The sequence below is a fragment of the Chionomys nivalis genome, chromosome 5, assembly GCF_950005125.1.
Source record: "Chionomys nivalis chromosome 5, mChiNiv1.1, whole genome shotgun sequence".
Lineage (NCBI taxonomy): Eukaryota > Metazoa > Chordata > Mammalia > Rodentia > Cricetidae > Chionomys > Chionomys nivalis.
In genome coordinates, this window is record NC_080090.1 from 78,613,837 (window position 1) to 78,629,651 (window position 15,815).

The window sequence follows — 15,815 nt, forward strand, 5'->3', positions numbered from 1 at the left end:
AGAAGAAAGTAACAGCAATACATAAAAGGTAAAAATAGAAAATTAATTTACTAGAAATTGAATCAGCTTAGATGTCATCAAATTGGCAAGTAGCCCTTATTGAATTTCTGAAAGATCATTCTGAGCTTTAATTTTACTTTTTAGTGTTACATATTACATGCATTTCTATTAAAATTCCTGGACACAAATTAGTCTTCACCACAATTAAAAGAAATACAATTACAAATGTCAGTTATAAAAGTAACTGACTGGAGCAAATTTAAATGCAAGTCTTTGAGTAGGACAGTCCACCTCAAAGAGGAAAATAATGAAATTTAAAGAAAAATCACTTTGAAGGAATTATGAGAAAATTGACACAATTTCATGTGAAAATACTCAGTAAATATATTTTACTTATCATGCTCAAGAAAGAAAAACAACTTCTTTTAAATTCTAGCTCAGCAAATAAAATGTCTTAAGAACATTATCTCAATATAAAACTATAATAAAGAGAAAATGTGGATTATATATGTGTGAGAGAGTTTGTGTGTACATGTGTATGCACTAATGTATACATTTAAGTATAGATAAACAAGGAAAACTTCTCATTTATCACTGACCAGTTGACTATTTTTATAGTTTTATATTTTTTGAGAATTTTATGCTTGATGCTTGAATCTACATCATTTCTGTCCTTTCATTTCCCAAATTCCTCAATTCCCTCTCCATTATGCATCATCTTTTTAAAAATTATTATTGTTATATGTATGTATATCTATCCATAAAATTATACACATATGCATCCACATATACATAATACAGAGTGTCCATTTTGTGTGGCTTATATGTGCATATATCAAGAGACATACTTCATATTGAACAACCTAGTGGGAATTTACCTTAAAGGCAAATAGTTCTGCCTCTCTCTGCAGTCCCTGGCCTCCAGTTGTTCTCCATGTAAGGGTGGGACTGTGTGAGATTTCCTCTGCCTCCACAGCATGTCTACTAGCTTTGATATTATGTTGCTAACCACATTTCTAAAATAAAACTGGGACAATAGTAATTCTATTTCTCAAGTGATCAGTGTTTTACTTCATTAAGTTTTTTGTATATGGAATCATTTATTAACATATCAACAAGGAGTTATTTTAAAAGCTTGTACAATGTTCACTAAAACACTATTTCTCTTACAAAAATAAATGTTTTAAGACCTCATTCCTAAGGAAAAAACAGCTGAGAAAAATAGGAATCTGGAGAGCTGATCTTCACTGGGGAACAGCATACCAGCTGGCTGTACAGAGCCAAATTGTCAGCTCAGAAAACATACATACAAGTGACTTAGTAGGAACTAAACTGGTTATATTTAGGAACACACACATATATGTATACAGATATATGAATGCAATAACAGTTAACGGAAATAGAGGCCATGAATTTAAAGGAAAGCAAGAGGGGTATATGGGCTAATTTGAACAAGGACAGGGGAAAAAAAGAAGTCATAATTATATTAGAATATCAAAATAGAAAATAAATAAAGATTTTGAAGTCTTTAGGTAAGAAACTAAGCACAAATTTTAAGTTTATTGTTGTTCTCCAATAGCTGTTATAGTTAGTTACTTACAATACTTCAAATAAATTTTATCGAAAGCCCCAGAACTTAGATGGGTGTGATGTTTGTGTCTTGTGTGTGTTTGTTTGAGAGAAAAAGAGAAAAATTGCACCAAAATAAGCATTTATAAATCTCAGTCATGTGTAAGAAAATCCAAAAGTTTTCATAGCTCCAACGTGGAAACTAAATCTACCTCAAAATTTCTGTTTAAATTAAAAATGGGGTGTTCTTGTAATAGGTTCAAACATTGCGAAGTGATCTAAATAAATGCTAAGCATTTTAGCAGTAATCATGTTAGTTCCACAAAAGATGAGATTTTCATTAAAGTGCCATGTAATTGCATTTCCAAACAAAATTCTAGTTCTTTCCTATATCAGAGCCGACTGTGTGACCAGTAATAGTAAAAACTGAGTCCCCATGTATAGTTTTAAGAAGCATACCATAGCCCACCGTAGAAAGGCCCAGGTGTTTCATCCTATTTTTCACAAGTTCAGCAAGCTCCTGTCTTTCGGACCTCCTGTAGAGGTTCAATCGCTGCTGGGTTATTTTTTCTGCAGTTTTCCCAGAATGCTTTGGTCCTTTTCTGCTCAGCCTCCTAGCCCATTGCATGCTCTTCCTCCGCAGCAATGGATGGTCTGATTGGTCGCTGGAGGTTGAGTTGCGGTGCATGCTGCGGTGGTGCCCTGGCTCTTTGGCGTCTTTGGTGTCTTCCCACTCTTCCACACTGATGGATATTTGAGACTTTAAGAGAAATGCATATTGGTAATTAGCACTTGAAAAAAAGTCTTTGCTAGAATTGAAATCAGTCGCCTTTATGATCTTGGTGTAATTGTATACACATGAGCTTTTCCACAGGATAAAGAAAATAAACACATTCCATTCTAATCATATTTTACTAATTAACTTGTAGAAACATTTCTGGAGCTTATTGTGAATAAATTAAAACATCTAGATCTTCTTAGTATTAGTATTTTAGGAAAAGACAATGTCATGTGTGCTCATGTGTAACCTATTTTTCTCCTATTACCGATTACTAGCACACAGATACTTGAAACAAACAAACAGCTATATATTTTATAACTTCATTTAAGTACAGTCCAGGCAACAGGCAGGCTACATTTGCCACAAGTGTTTTAGATGAAAAAAAAAACTGATATAAAATCTGTTTGGGAAAAATCTCATTTATTTTATATTAATGATCCTTCTGTATATGACCATGAGATGACTTTTATAAGATGGGAATTTCTCTTAATTCTCGTATGCACTAAGAAAAACCAAACAGCTTTTTTAATTCATGCATCCATTATCCACCACATAAAACACTTTTGTGATTAAACTTTGTTCCAGGATATCTACATTAAGTCCACTTTTCCTCGAATGCCTTCAGGGATAACAGCTTATAGGAAAATCATGCTGTCCTCCATAGAAAAATGAACCCTGGGGAACCTCAGCACATCTGTGCTAACTTGTTCCTTTTCTGTGGATTCTGCTGTGTACTGTAAAAGCCTCTCTTTGTTTCAGTGTTATCACTTTTCATACAAGGCAGTCACATGAAATGTAACCCTAGCCAATGAGACTTTTACTGTATGGAAACATGCACATGTCAGGAAAGAACTTCTGAACCAATGAATCTGCCATGGAGCTCCCCTCCAGGTCTGAAAACTTGCTGGAACTGCAGCTTTCACAGTTATAGACAACTGTCTTTCAAAGTAATAGAAATTAAGTTATCAATTTAAGTCAGGAAGTAGACCTAATACATCCTCTAAATATGAATATAAATTATGAGGCTCAGTGGATGCCCACAACTGTAGCATCAAGCTAGGAAATAGTTATACACCTAAGCCCAGCCAAAATATCAACAATTCATCAGATTCCTATTACAAAACAATGCTGTATTTGTGTAACATAAAATAGTCCATTTAAACTTCATACGTTTTGGTGAAAAGTTCATTAAAGAAATGTAGAAACTGGATTTTATGTCTCAGAAATTAAGCTAGAAGCATTAAAGGTTTTAAATCATGAATACTTTTATAAATCTTAGCTTATTTGTTCTCACTGAGTTAATATTACAACTTAAGTCCCCTTGAGTGCAAGTAGTTTACAAATTATTGGGCAATATCCAATAAGACAGTAAGGACTATCTACAGTTATTCAGTAGTGTTTGTAATATGTCCTATAAGAACAAATGCTTGAAATTCTTCTATGTCAAACTTTGCAGAGAAACTTATCCAGGTGCATGAGTTCATATAAGATCACTTACTGTTTGCACCTTGGAATCATGCAATGATAAATATTAAGGGACAGGGGAAGAATTTGATGTTATTACAAGCAGAATTAAAACATTATTTGTCTTTGTGAATGTTTCTTCTTAGTCCCGTGGCTCAAATATTGTGAAATACATACATCTAAAACATGAATCAAAATGTATGTATATGTTATCAAAGCAATATTTAAAAGGCCACCTTTAGCATTGCTCTAAATCCCCTATAAAGGGGACATCATGATTTCACATATACAATCATTTACAATTGCAAGTCATCTTTCCTGTAAGTTTACACAATGAGCAAACATCTCTTTATAGATGTTGCTTTATCTAGAAGAAGAAGAAGAAGAAGGAATGAGAACAATTCTGTTTTTTTTTTTTCAGAAAATCAAGTCAAATCTTAGACGTTTCTTAGTACAAATTTTCATTTCTTTCTCCTTTGAATACCACGTATGAAAAGCATAGTTAGCTTTTATAGTGATATGAGTAAATTAGAGAGCTGTTTCAGGTGCAGTATGAAAACCAAATGTTTTAAATAAAATGGTAATATTTATACTCTACCCCTCACAAGCTTTTGAAAATTTATCTAACACATTGCCATACAGAGAAAACATTCTCATCTCTAACTTTGAACTAAAGTGATGACAGTAATAATTCATAAGTAATAAAGTTTAACCACAGTGTAAACAGCAGCATTGCTGATATGCTCCTGTTATTAAATCTCATGTCTATTGTGTGAAAAGATATCTATTTGTGAATTAATTTCCTACTGTCTCTTCCCCTGATGTTTCTCACTCTATTCTGTGCTGGACTAAGCATCCCCAGGCAGGAGACACAGTGCAGCACAGGAAATGAAACACTGTTTTCACTTTAGGGACTTATCCTGAACTTCTGGTTTGAGGATTAGAATAATAGAGGATTAAAGGCAGACATTCTGGGATCACACAGGACTCATGGGGTTTAACTCAGCCAGGGTTCATTATACACGTAGTAATGTGGCTTGTGACCTTGGCGGAGAGAAGAGTAAAAAAGGAAAATGGATATTAAACAGTGAGTAACAACCTTGCTATTTAGTTATATGTAATGAATTTGAAGACCAGAAAAATACTTATATTAAATATATATATATATTTTCTATAATGTTCATCTCAATTATTCTGTAAGAGAACTCTGTATTTTTATCTTTTTATCAGCAGAATCTCCAATGCTTGATAATAAGAAATAGAGGGCTACACACAAAATTTTGACATGGGTATTGGGGTTGCCAACTCAAAATGTCATGCCCGTACATCAGGTGCTCTTTTTTAAAAAAAAAAAGTATATCTCTACCCCATTACAAATATACTTTCTGTGAAGTGGTTTATGAAAATTTTATACGTGTGTTATAATAAGTTTTTACATATTTAAATTTTTATTTTTAAATGGCACATTATTTTCTAAAATTCACAAAACTTGTCATGATTTAGAAAAGCACCAAATGTATGTCTTTACAAAAATAATAAAATGTGTATTTAAAATAATAAATAATTTATACCCAAAATAGCATGCTCACCAAAGAAAAAATCCTCCAAAATGAAATTGTAATTCTAAACATATGTATGCATAAAACAAAAGGGTACCCAAACTGATAAAAGAAAGAGTACTACAGCTAAAATCACACATTGATTTTTTTTTTTTATTTTTACTTAAAAATTTCCACCTACTCCCATTTCCCTCCCCCTCCCCCCATCACCCTTCCCTTCCCTCTCCAGTTCAAAGAGCAGTCAGGGTTCCCTGCCCTGTGGGAAGTCCAAGGTCCTCCCCACTCCTCCATCGAGGTCTAGGATAGTGAGCTTCCAAACAGACTAGGCTCCCACAAAGCCAGTACATGCAGTAACCGGACTCTCACACATTGATTTTTACAGTGAGTTTGGGCAACCAGTAAACCACATTTTCCAGGACACAGGTCAATGAGACAAAATATAAACAAAAATTCTGGGGCCAACTGACATTATAAACCTAAAGTATCTAATAGATATTTCAAGAAATTTTCACCCAAACACAAAAATAATATATCTTCTCAAAAAAGTTTCTCTGGAATCAACCAAATATGTAGAAACAAAGCAAGTCTCAATACATAAAAAATAAATAAATAAAAAGAAAAAGCAAGCAAACAAAACAAAATAGGAAAACCCACTGCAACCTATCTGACCATCATGTACTAAAGCCTGATACCACCATCAATGAAAAAGTTACAAACTCGTGTGATGGAGGAAGGTCACTTGTCAATAAACAAACTGCTTTGGCCCATTTGATAGGCCATCCCCTTAGGTGGGTGGAGTAGACAGAATAGAATGCTGGGAGGAAGAGGAAGTGAGCTCAGACGCGATGCTGCTCTTCCCCAGGGCAGACGCGATGAAGCTCCGACCCAGGATGGACATAGCCTAGAATCTTCCTGGTAAGCTCACCTCAAGGTGCTACACACATTAATAGAAATGGGCCAGGCAGTGTTTAAAAGAATACAGTTTGTGTGTTGCTATTTTGGGGCATGAGCTAGCCAGGTGGCCGGGAGCTGGGTGGCAGGAAGGCGGCCCACAGCTCCTACTACACTCATGGAAACTGAAAAATTCACTAGAAAATAAAACTGACTCAAGACAAATTAAGAAAGAAATTAAAGTACTTCTAGAATTGAATAAAAATGAAAATAAGCATACCCAAACTTATAAAAAACAATGAAAAAGGTTCAAAGAGGCAAATTAATATAGCATTAAGTTCCTACATCAAAAACTGTAGAGATGTCATAATAATAACTTAAAAACAACCCTAAAATCTGTGGAAGAAAAGAGGAAATTATATCCAAAAACATAAAGTATCCTAAAAAAAAACAAAACCCTCAAGGATGCAATTTAAAAATAGAAACAATAGAGAACCAATACAAAAAATACATGAAACAGCCGGGCGGTGGTGGCGCACGCCTTTAATCCCAGCACTCGGGAGGCAGAGGCAGGCAGATCTCTGTGAGTTCGAGACCAGCCTGGTCTACAGAGCTAGTTCCAGGACAGGCTCCAAAACCACAGAGAAACCCTGTCTCTAAAAACCAAAAAAAAAAAAAAAAAAAAAAAAAAACAAACATGAAACAAAAAATTGGTACTTACAGAAAATCAATAAACTGACAAACGATTGGACAAATTAAGTAAAAGGTAGAGAGAAAATACTAAAATTAACAAAATTAGAGACAAAAGCAGGATATAACCAAAACTGAGGAAATTAAAAGAATTATATAGACATACTTTAAAAACCTATAATCCACTAAACTGGAAAATATTTTAAAAATTGAAATTTTCTTAAAATATACTACCACCAAGCAAGACCAGTAAAGCAATTTAAACAGATTTATAAGACCCATTGACATAGATGCTATAAATAGATGTCTCCAAACCAAAAAATATTCCAAGGCTAATGGCCTTGGCACAGAATTCTACCAGAGTTTCAAATAAAAAGTTAAGGACAATAATCTTCAAATTACTCCATAAAATAGGAACAGAAGGAAAATTGTCCAATTCTTTATTTGATCGCACTTATCCTGATAACAAATCCACATAAAGATCCAGCAAATAAAGGATTACAGCGAAGTTTCCTTATGAATATATATGTAAAATACTCTATGAAAGACTTGTGAACCAAATATAAGAATACATGAAAAGAATAATCCATCTTGTCAAGTAGGTTCTCTCCCAACATTGCACAAATGGCTCACCATACACAAATTGATAAATGACATTTATAATATCTACAAATTGAAATACAAAAAAGTGCATGATCATCTAATTAAACACACACATGCACACACAGAAACACCTTTAACAAAATACAAACCCCTTAATGATACAAAAGGGATACAAGGGACATATATCAACATAATAAAGGCAATTTCCAGCAAGTCCATAGCCAACATCAACTCAAATGGAGAGAAATTCAAAGCATTTCTACTCCAATCCACTCTCTCCCTACCACTTAGTAGAGTATTTGAAGTCCAGAGTAACTGGATGATATCAATCAAGGGGATAAAAATAGAAAAAGGAGAACTAAAAACAATTTTGGATAATAAATGATCTGCTGGAGATAACTAACTTGGGTTTTGTGTTTATAAATGAAATTTTATTTTATTTTGTTTTTGTAATTTATGTGAAGAACTGTGTTGACATTGTTGTAGGAATTATATTGAATCTGTTAATTTATTTTGGCAGGATGGCTAGTTTTCACCTTAATAGAGACAGAATATATAGTTCTCATCTTCATTTTATAAATAAAAATTAAAAGAAATAATTTACAGTGTTTTAAAAGAGAAGTTAAATTTTATATTATTTAAAATGTTATGTTAAAATGGGTAGGAAAAGTAAATGAAAGAAAAAAAAAGAAAAAGGAGAACTGTAAGTATCTTTATTTCCAGATGATATAATTGTATCACTATACCCTAAAACATCCATCAGTAAACTCTTAAAGCTGATAAGCACTTTCAACAAAGTAACAGGAAACAAAATTAGTACACAGAAATCAGTAGGTTTTCTCTATACAAATGACAAACTGATTGAGAAAAAAATCAGGGGAACAAGAGCTTTGCCAAAAACCTCAAAAATTTCTTGGGGTGATCCTAACCAAGCAGTGAAAGACTTGTATAATAAAAATTTTAAGACATTGAAGAATATACCAGAAGATGGAAAGGTCTCCTATGATCATGGATAGGAAAGATTAATATAGTAAAATTTGCAGTTGTCCTAAAAGCAATTATCAAAATAAAGGGAAATCTCATTAAAATTCCATCACAATTCTTTACAGTTCTTGAAAAGCCCATAGTCAGCCTACTATGGAAACACAGAAATATCTTAAATAGTTTAAACTCTCTTGAATAGTGAAAGAACTGCTGGAGGTATCACCATTTCTTGGTCGCAAATTATACTGCACAGCTCTAGAAGGAAAAGATTATATATATTCACTAATATGTGAATATTAGGTGTTAAGTCTTCAATAAGCGGGCTACAATCCACACAACCACAGTAGTTAGATGTATAATAAGTTACTCTGTGTGTGTGTGTGTGTGTGTGTGTGTATGTGTGTGTGTGTGTGTTAGATCTCCCTAAGAAGAGCAAATAGAATAAATAGTTACACATGGATGGGAGCAGGTGGTAAAGTCTGAAGTTAGTGGATCAAATGGGAAGGAGAATGGAAGACAGATATGAAAGAGAGAATATGGGGAGGGACACGTAAAACTAAGGGCTAGTTTTGCGGGGGCGGGGGACATGGAAACCTACTACAGTAGATGCTTCCTAAAATATATACAAAAAGGAAGTGATCTGACTGGACTCACCAAACAACTAGGAAGAGAGAGTTATACTGGTCATATCTTATCACAAAATAAGTCACCTAGATTCTGGCATGGGTTACATCTAACTGTATTGTTGATCAAAGGATACTCATGGAAAACCCCAAACAACCCAGCTGGGGCAGTGAGCATGGCTCTCAGAGGTGGTGAACATATCTCTGCCAGATTGGACAGGGCATAGTCAACAAGCAAAGCTGCAGCCTTAGTTGTATTCTTGCCTTCATAGGAAAAAAAGAAAACCTCTCCTGGTCAGAAAATGATTATAGATACACAATAATAAAACAGATTAAGATAAAAAAGACCTCTGAATGGGTCACTGTATTGGATAAATGTATATGGCCTTAGGAGAGAGAAAGAAGGAAGAGCATGAACTAGGAAATATAGATTAAAGGAGTAAAGAAAATAAACATTAAAAAGTAATAGAGAAAAATAAGCCACATAAAGATTGAATATGAACCGAGAGTCTAGATTATGTGTATTATTGTGCTTTCTGTTGATTTTTTCACTGTTAATGAGTTAACAGCTAAAAACCATTTGATTCTGAGGCTGTTTAGCTAAACCAACATATATATTTTAAAGCTATCTTAATTTCAAAATCTTAATCTAAAGATATGTTATTTTAGAAAAGAGGTTCTAGTTTTGTTTCCACAGAGGACAAGAACCTGTAGATTCCTTCAAGGCTAATGTGATTTGATGGAACAAGATCCCATGAAAGGTCTTTGTGAACCCTAAAAATAATTGCCCAACAAACAGCAAGAAGCAGTTTGAAGAAAACTACATCAGAATTCCCAAAATGATTGCTTATAAACAAATTTATATCCAAAAAGAGGTTGGATATAAATGCTTGATGGTCACAGTCAATCTCTTTCTTTAAAAGAGGTGAATATGATATGGAAATGCCTATTTTACAATGGCATGGACTTTGGTTTATTGATAAAAATTTAAGATCAATTTTGTAATATACATACTTCTTTTATTTAAGGTATTATTTTTATATATCTCATTTTAAAATGTAATACATAATTAAAAATTACAGATTAATAGATAATGATTGATAATAGTCAAACTTGTAGTCAATTAAGTTTTCTAGATATGAAGAGATATATATCAGTTAGATAATCTCCAACACTTAAAGACCTATAGAATTTAAAATGTTTTAAGAACAGGCTTTTCTCAACAGTAAAATATACTTGCTTCTGGCAGCACCAATTACTGTAGAAATGTTGATGGGAATTGAAGAGACTTTTAATTTGCTTTCAGTGTGGCAAGGCTAGCCATTTGGGCAAAAACTGTTCTTGCCTGGACTGCTTGATGGTTTGCTGTATGATTGGACAAGCAGGACCCACAGAAAAATTAATGATGAATTTTCAAAAGACAGGATGATCCCGCAGGGTTTCTGCTTCATAGAAGAAACTGCCAGATGTGTTTTTCAGGATACAGAAGAAAGCATCTGACAAACTTTGCCATTATAAGACAGAATAGATCTGTTTCACTGAAAAGTCTGTCCGACATTATGGGCCCACAGTTGAAGATGGATGACCCACAGTTACAAAAGAACTTTAGGTGACTGTCCAGGAAGTTAGATGTCTATTATTTCTGTAACTTTGGAAGTTGTTTATAATGTACTTCCTGTTTACTTAAGTAGTATTATATCTTTCTTGGGTCTTTGATGGGGTTAAAGACTAGATAGTTATAATTATAGCTTTCCTTAGTTACGATAAAATAAAAATTAGATACCAAACTTTAGGCTCACAAAGATAGGATATATGATAGAGTATTTTTCTTAATTTTCCAAATGTAAATAGACTAAATATTATAACTATAATTCTTGCTTAATAACTGTATATGTAAATTTTACTATGTTAAATGTAAAACCTTCCTTTATAATTAGACAGAAAAGGGGAGACTACTAGGGTAGTCCTTCTGTATATATTTTGTTTTTATTAGTTGATAAATAAAGTTATTTTGGCCAATGGCTTAGCAGAGTCAAACCAGGCAGGAAATTCGAACAGAGATACATAGAGATAATAGGTGGAGTCAAGCAGATGTCAGCCAGTCACCAAAGAAACAAGACATATAGAAGATGAGGCAATGCCATGGCAACACAAAGACTAATATAAATGGACTAATTTAAGAGGTAAAAACTAGTTAGGAATATGCCTGAGCAATTGGACAAGCAGTCTTATACTTAGTATAGTTTCTGTGTGATTACTTGGGTCTGAGTAGCCAGGAATGAAAGCCATCTCTACTTACAAAAATCTGAAAAGAAAACAAAAAAGAAATAAAAAGAAAGAAAGAAAGAAAGAAAGAAAGAAAGAAAGAAAGAAAGAAAGAAAGAAAGAAAGAAAGAAAGAAAGAAAGAAATGTGGGAATTGTAAAGTGTTAGTTCAAGGTACAATCATCTATAACCTCTGGGTGTGTTATATAAGCCATTGTGAATGCAGTTAATATTAATATATTACATACTTGAAATGCCCTAAAACGGATTTGGGAGGAACGTTCTTAGTTCATTATTACACATCTCATCAAGTAAAGCAGCTCCTGAAATCTCTCTGTTTAGACTGGCTTATAGGTCTCCAATCACAGACACCCTGAAGACAAGATCGGAGTTCTCTAGACACTCGTTTAAATTCTGTAGACTTTGAAAAGTCAAAATACAACTACTTTTCAGGATGCTTAAAAACGAATATTTTGAGAAATCTTCCATTATAAATTTTAATAATGCAAAATAATAAACTGTGAATACAACTTGGAATTTCATTCTTATGATAAAAATCTAGAAAAAAGTACTTAGTTTATTAATATGCCTTTTTATTCTTAGTGTCTTTCCAAAGCTTCAACTAGTATCTTAAGTTATGCTTTTTTGCTCTGAACTTTTTAATAGATGCAAACTAATTACACACCATAATCCTGTCAGGACAGACTATGAACTTAAAAAAAACCACAAAAAAATGTTTTGACTACTGGTTGCTATGGTCATTAATTTCTCAATGTTTGTTATAGTATTATGCAACTGATAAATTTAAATTTGGAAAGGGCCCAAAGTGAATTAATAAATGTAATCCAAAGACAAATGCAATACTATTTAACAATATTTTGTGGATAATAAAATAAGCTAATTTGAAAAGAAAGTATGGATGAACCTTTAGGTATGATATATTTTTTACACGCACTTCTACATTTAGTTTCTATTCTACACTGAGGAATGCAACAAACAGACGATACTTACTTGCGATGCTATTTCTCGAGACTGACACAAAAAAGGGAAAAAGAAATACACAAAATGCAGTTTAGACAATGACTGAACTGTACATACAAGGAACAGCAACAAGGACAAAATACAACATATAGCCATATTACACTCATAATGCAACAATGTGCTTACTTTGTAAAACTTTTGATCTAAGTCAGGTGTCCTTATCCTCCTCGGATTGTTTTAATAAAGCAGACTGTTTCTGCTTTATTAAAATTGGCTAAGTATAATAGATACTAAAATAAATGGTAGAAAATAAATGAACCACTCTGTGGAAAAGAGAATATTGTTAATAACCATTTGCATTAAACACTTACTATTAGTAATAATACATACAAAAGCAGCCTGAAGTAACATTCAGGAACATTATAATTAAATATAATCTGTGTAGCTACACAAGACAGGGACTGGTATTTATTCTATTAATATAATATATTTTATTGTTGATGTTATTTTACTAAATTTACAAATGTTTTACTTGACAATTGCTTGTATATGCATTTATGAGTAGCATATCCTCAGGAAGTTTCCTGAAGATTTTCTGCTCTCATAAAGGTAAAGACTACATCAACATTCTAAAGAAATCTATTTTGTAATCACTACGAACAATTTAAAAATATTTGTATTACACTGAATTTTTATGTTCCACTTTTAAAGAATATGTGAAATTGAAAGCCACAGGAAAATGAATGGGTATTTGGAGACAGCACTACTAAATAGTGACTAGGTCATGAAAGCTCTAGTGATCCCAGAATACCTTGCTCCTTCTGTCCTGAGGAAGACACATTGTTCAAATTCCCAAGAATTCCAAAGTAGACTCTTCCAAGACAACAAACCTACTAGTATGGAGATTCTAGGCTAGACAGTCTTTAAAAATGTCAGAATAAAATTTTTATTAAAAAGATCTTTTTCTACTATTTATATTTTGTATATGAATATGTGTCTATGTGAGAGTTTATGCACAGGAATGCATGACCCTCTTCTGGAAAAGCAGTATGTACTTTTTACCACAGAGCAATCTTTCTAACCACTAAAGTTTCCACTTTGATAAACTGTTGAAGGTATTGTATGCTACTATGAAAATCATAGAAAACTAAGGAAATGTTAAATTACATATAACAAGAGTTTTTTATTTACAGTATAGTCAAGTAATATTTTTGTCTATTCCAAAATCTGTAGTCATATTTGCCAAACTACTACATGTCTTGAATGTCTCTCCAGTCAACTATTGTGTAGATGGTTCCTTCTTTGAAAGAGCTCTTTCTGAAGTGCAACTCAGAGTCTATGTTCAAAGAAAAACTTAAATATGGCTGTAAAAATGGCAACGAATACATATTAAACAATAGAGCAACTAACAACATCTCACAAAAAACATTCAGATGGCCATAGTACACATCTATGTAAATATATAATTATAACTAGACAAAAAACATCTTATTTTAAATGTATGCTAACTTCTGTAAAATGTGCAAATTTTTTATTTGATCATATTTTCAATGATTACTTTGACTGGTAAAATGAAGATCATTGATGTCAACCCTATGTGATTTTTTTAAGAGGAAAAGATTCAGCTAGCCAAAATGTGTTTGTAATTTATTATAACTTTGGAATTCGAAAAGACACACTTGAAGAATATGAACCAAATTTTATGTTAAGAAATATTTTATATATATGTATATATATATGATATAGGATAGTATATCTATCAAAGATTTATGTCATAAAATAATCTAATTAAAGAGTTGGATTTTCCTAAGATTATAAAACTTATCCAAAACCAAAAGATGAGATAAATTTAAAATATATTCTCTGTTGCAGGTGCTCATCAAAATCATTCCATTTTAGCAGGTTCTAGTTCCTGATAAAAATTATTCTCTATCCTTAAGAAATCAGGTTCTGTTTCTAGACTTTTCTATGGATTTATATTATTTTCAGTGTAGAAATGGAGAAGCATGAATTTTGATCCTTAATGACTTTCCTTGCTTTGCTTCCATCCAAATGCTAACACATGCAATCAGAAAATATATTAGAAAAATAGGTGATTTGGAGACTTTTTTCTATCACAGAATCTTAGGGTGACATATTTGTTGTGATTCTTTAAAATGTTCTACCAGTGGTTAATCTTGGATCTAGAAAAGGAGGCTGGAACCCAATATCGTCAAATGTTGGAAAATCCTCTTCCCAGCAATACTTTGTGAAATAGCTGAGATTTAAGCTATTGAAAATTTACGCTGTGATTTTATAGAGGACTCCTTTTCACTTCCTCTTGCATTTGGGTGAAATCAGTTATTATGATTCTGAAGAACTATACTGATCAGAGTAAACACAGCAAAGGGGCTTTTACAGTTCCAAACCTCAGATGTAGTGAGCTTCTGAGATTCCGTCCTGTAGATCCCAATGGGAACATCTCCAGTAGAAGAACACAACTTCTGGTAGAGTCTGGCATATGTTCTGATCCACAAGTCATCTTCAGTGATCTTCATCTATAATGCATATGAATGATTCACACAATCAATTTTTAAGAATAAAACACCCACTGGTCATTTTTCTCTTCTGAAAAGCTGCATCCATATATATTTTGAAGTTTCCAAGCAGTATTTCATAATAGCTTGTTCATTCATTAGGATTATTTATTTTGCTACATCTCAGCTTATCCTGGGAGTTCATCCAAAGTCAAGAAATGTTAAATAGTCAGTCTGGGGCAATATGAAATTATATTGGTGCAATAAAAGTAGTCAACACAATATTGGTAGGGACCTGGAAGATGGGGTAAACAGTGTGGAGATGTTCAAGATGTTACGACAAAATTGACACTGACACTTAGTAGACAGAGTTTCCTAAAGCTAAAAATGTAAGGTACAGAACTCTAGTAATAAAAGTCCTATTCCACATGCACCAGAGTTACTAAATGTGCACAAGCAAATCTATGGTAGATGGAACACAGGGCTACAAACAGGAAACTAGATATCTCATCTGTCCTAGTTGCTTGGACATTTGAACCATTAGCAATCTATTGTATTTTATTCACTACACTCTACAAAACAAAAAGTTTTAACAAGGTATAACGCCACAAGTCTGTTCTCCCTGATATTACAAAGGGCTGGATTAGAGCATTCTTTCATTCTAGCAGTATGAAAGACAGTCTGAGCAACACAAGAAGATCACTTCCCAGAAAGAGATATATCAACAGAGAGGGAGGGAGAGGTAACAGTGGAACAATGGAGTTAATGCCAGAGTCATCCTGCTTAAGGACAAAGCAGCAAACAAGTCTTGGATAGGTCATTTTCAAACTGTTAACACCATCAGTGAGATGTGTTACTCGATTTATATAAAATGTTTTTATTTTTTGCAA

The 15,815-nt window shown here is 33.0% G+C and overlaps 1 protein-coding gene across 3 annotated transcripts in view; it reads right to left on the bottom strand.

The window, feature by feature from the left end:
* Kcnt2 (potassium sodium-activated channel subfamily T member 2) overlaps positions 1 to 15,815 on the bottom strand; it is a 367,931-nt gene that overhangs the window by 13,366 nt on the left and 338,750 nt on the right. Inside the window, exons 25-26 of one of the 3 annotated variants that reach the window (XM_057769358.1) lie at positions 14,818 to 14,946; positions 2,029 to 2,329 (exon numbers count right to left, since the gene is read on the bottom strand). In XM_057769358.1, coding sequence (XP_057625341.1) covers positions 2,029 to 2,329; positions 14,818 to 14,946 — 430 coding nt within the window. Of the gene's footprint in view, positions 1 to 2,028; positions 2,330 to 14,817; positions 14,947 to 15,815 lie in introns of those variants that run through there. The other 2 variants (XM_057769359.1, XR_009057124.1) reach the window with 2 other exon arrangements.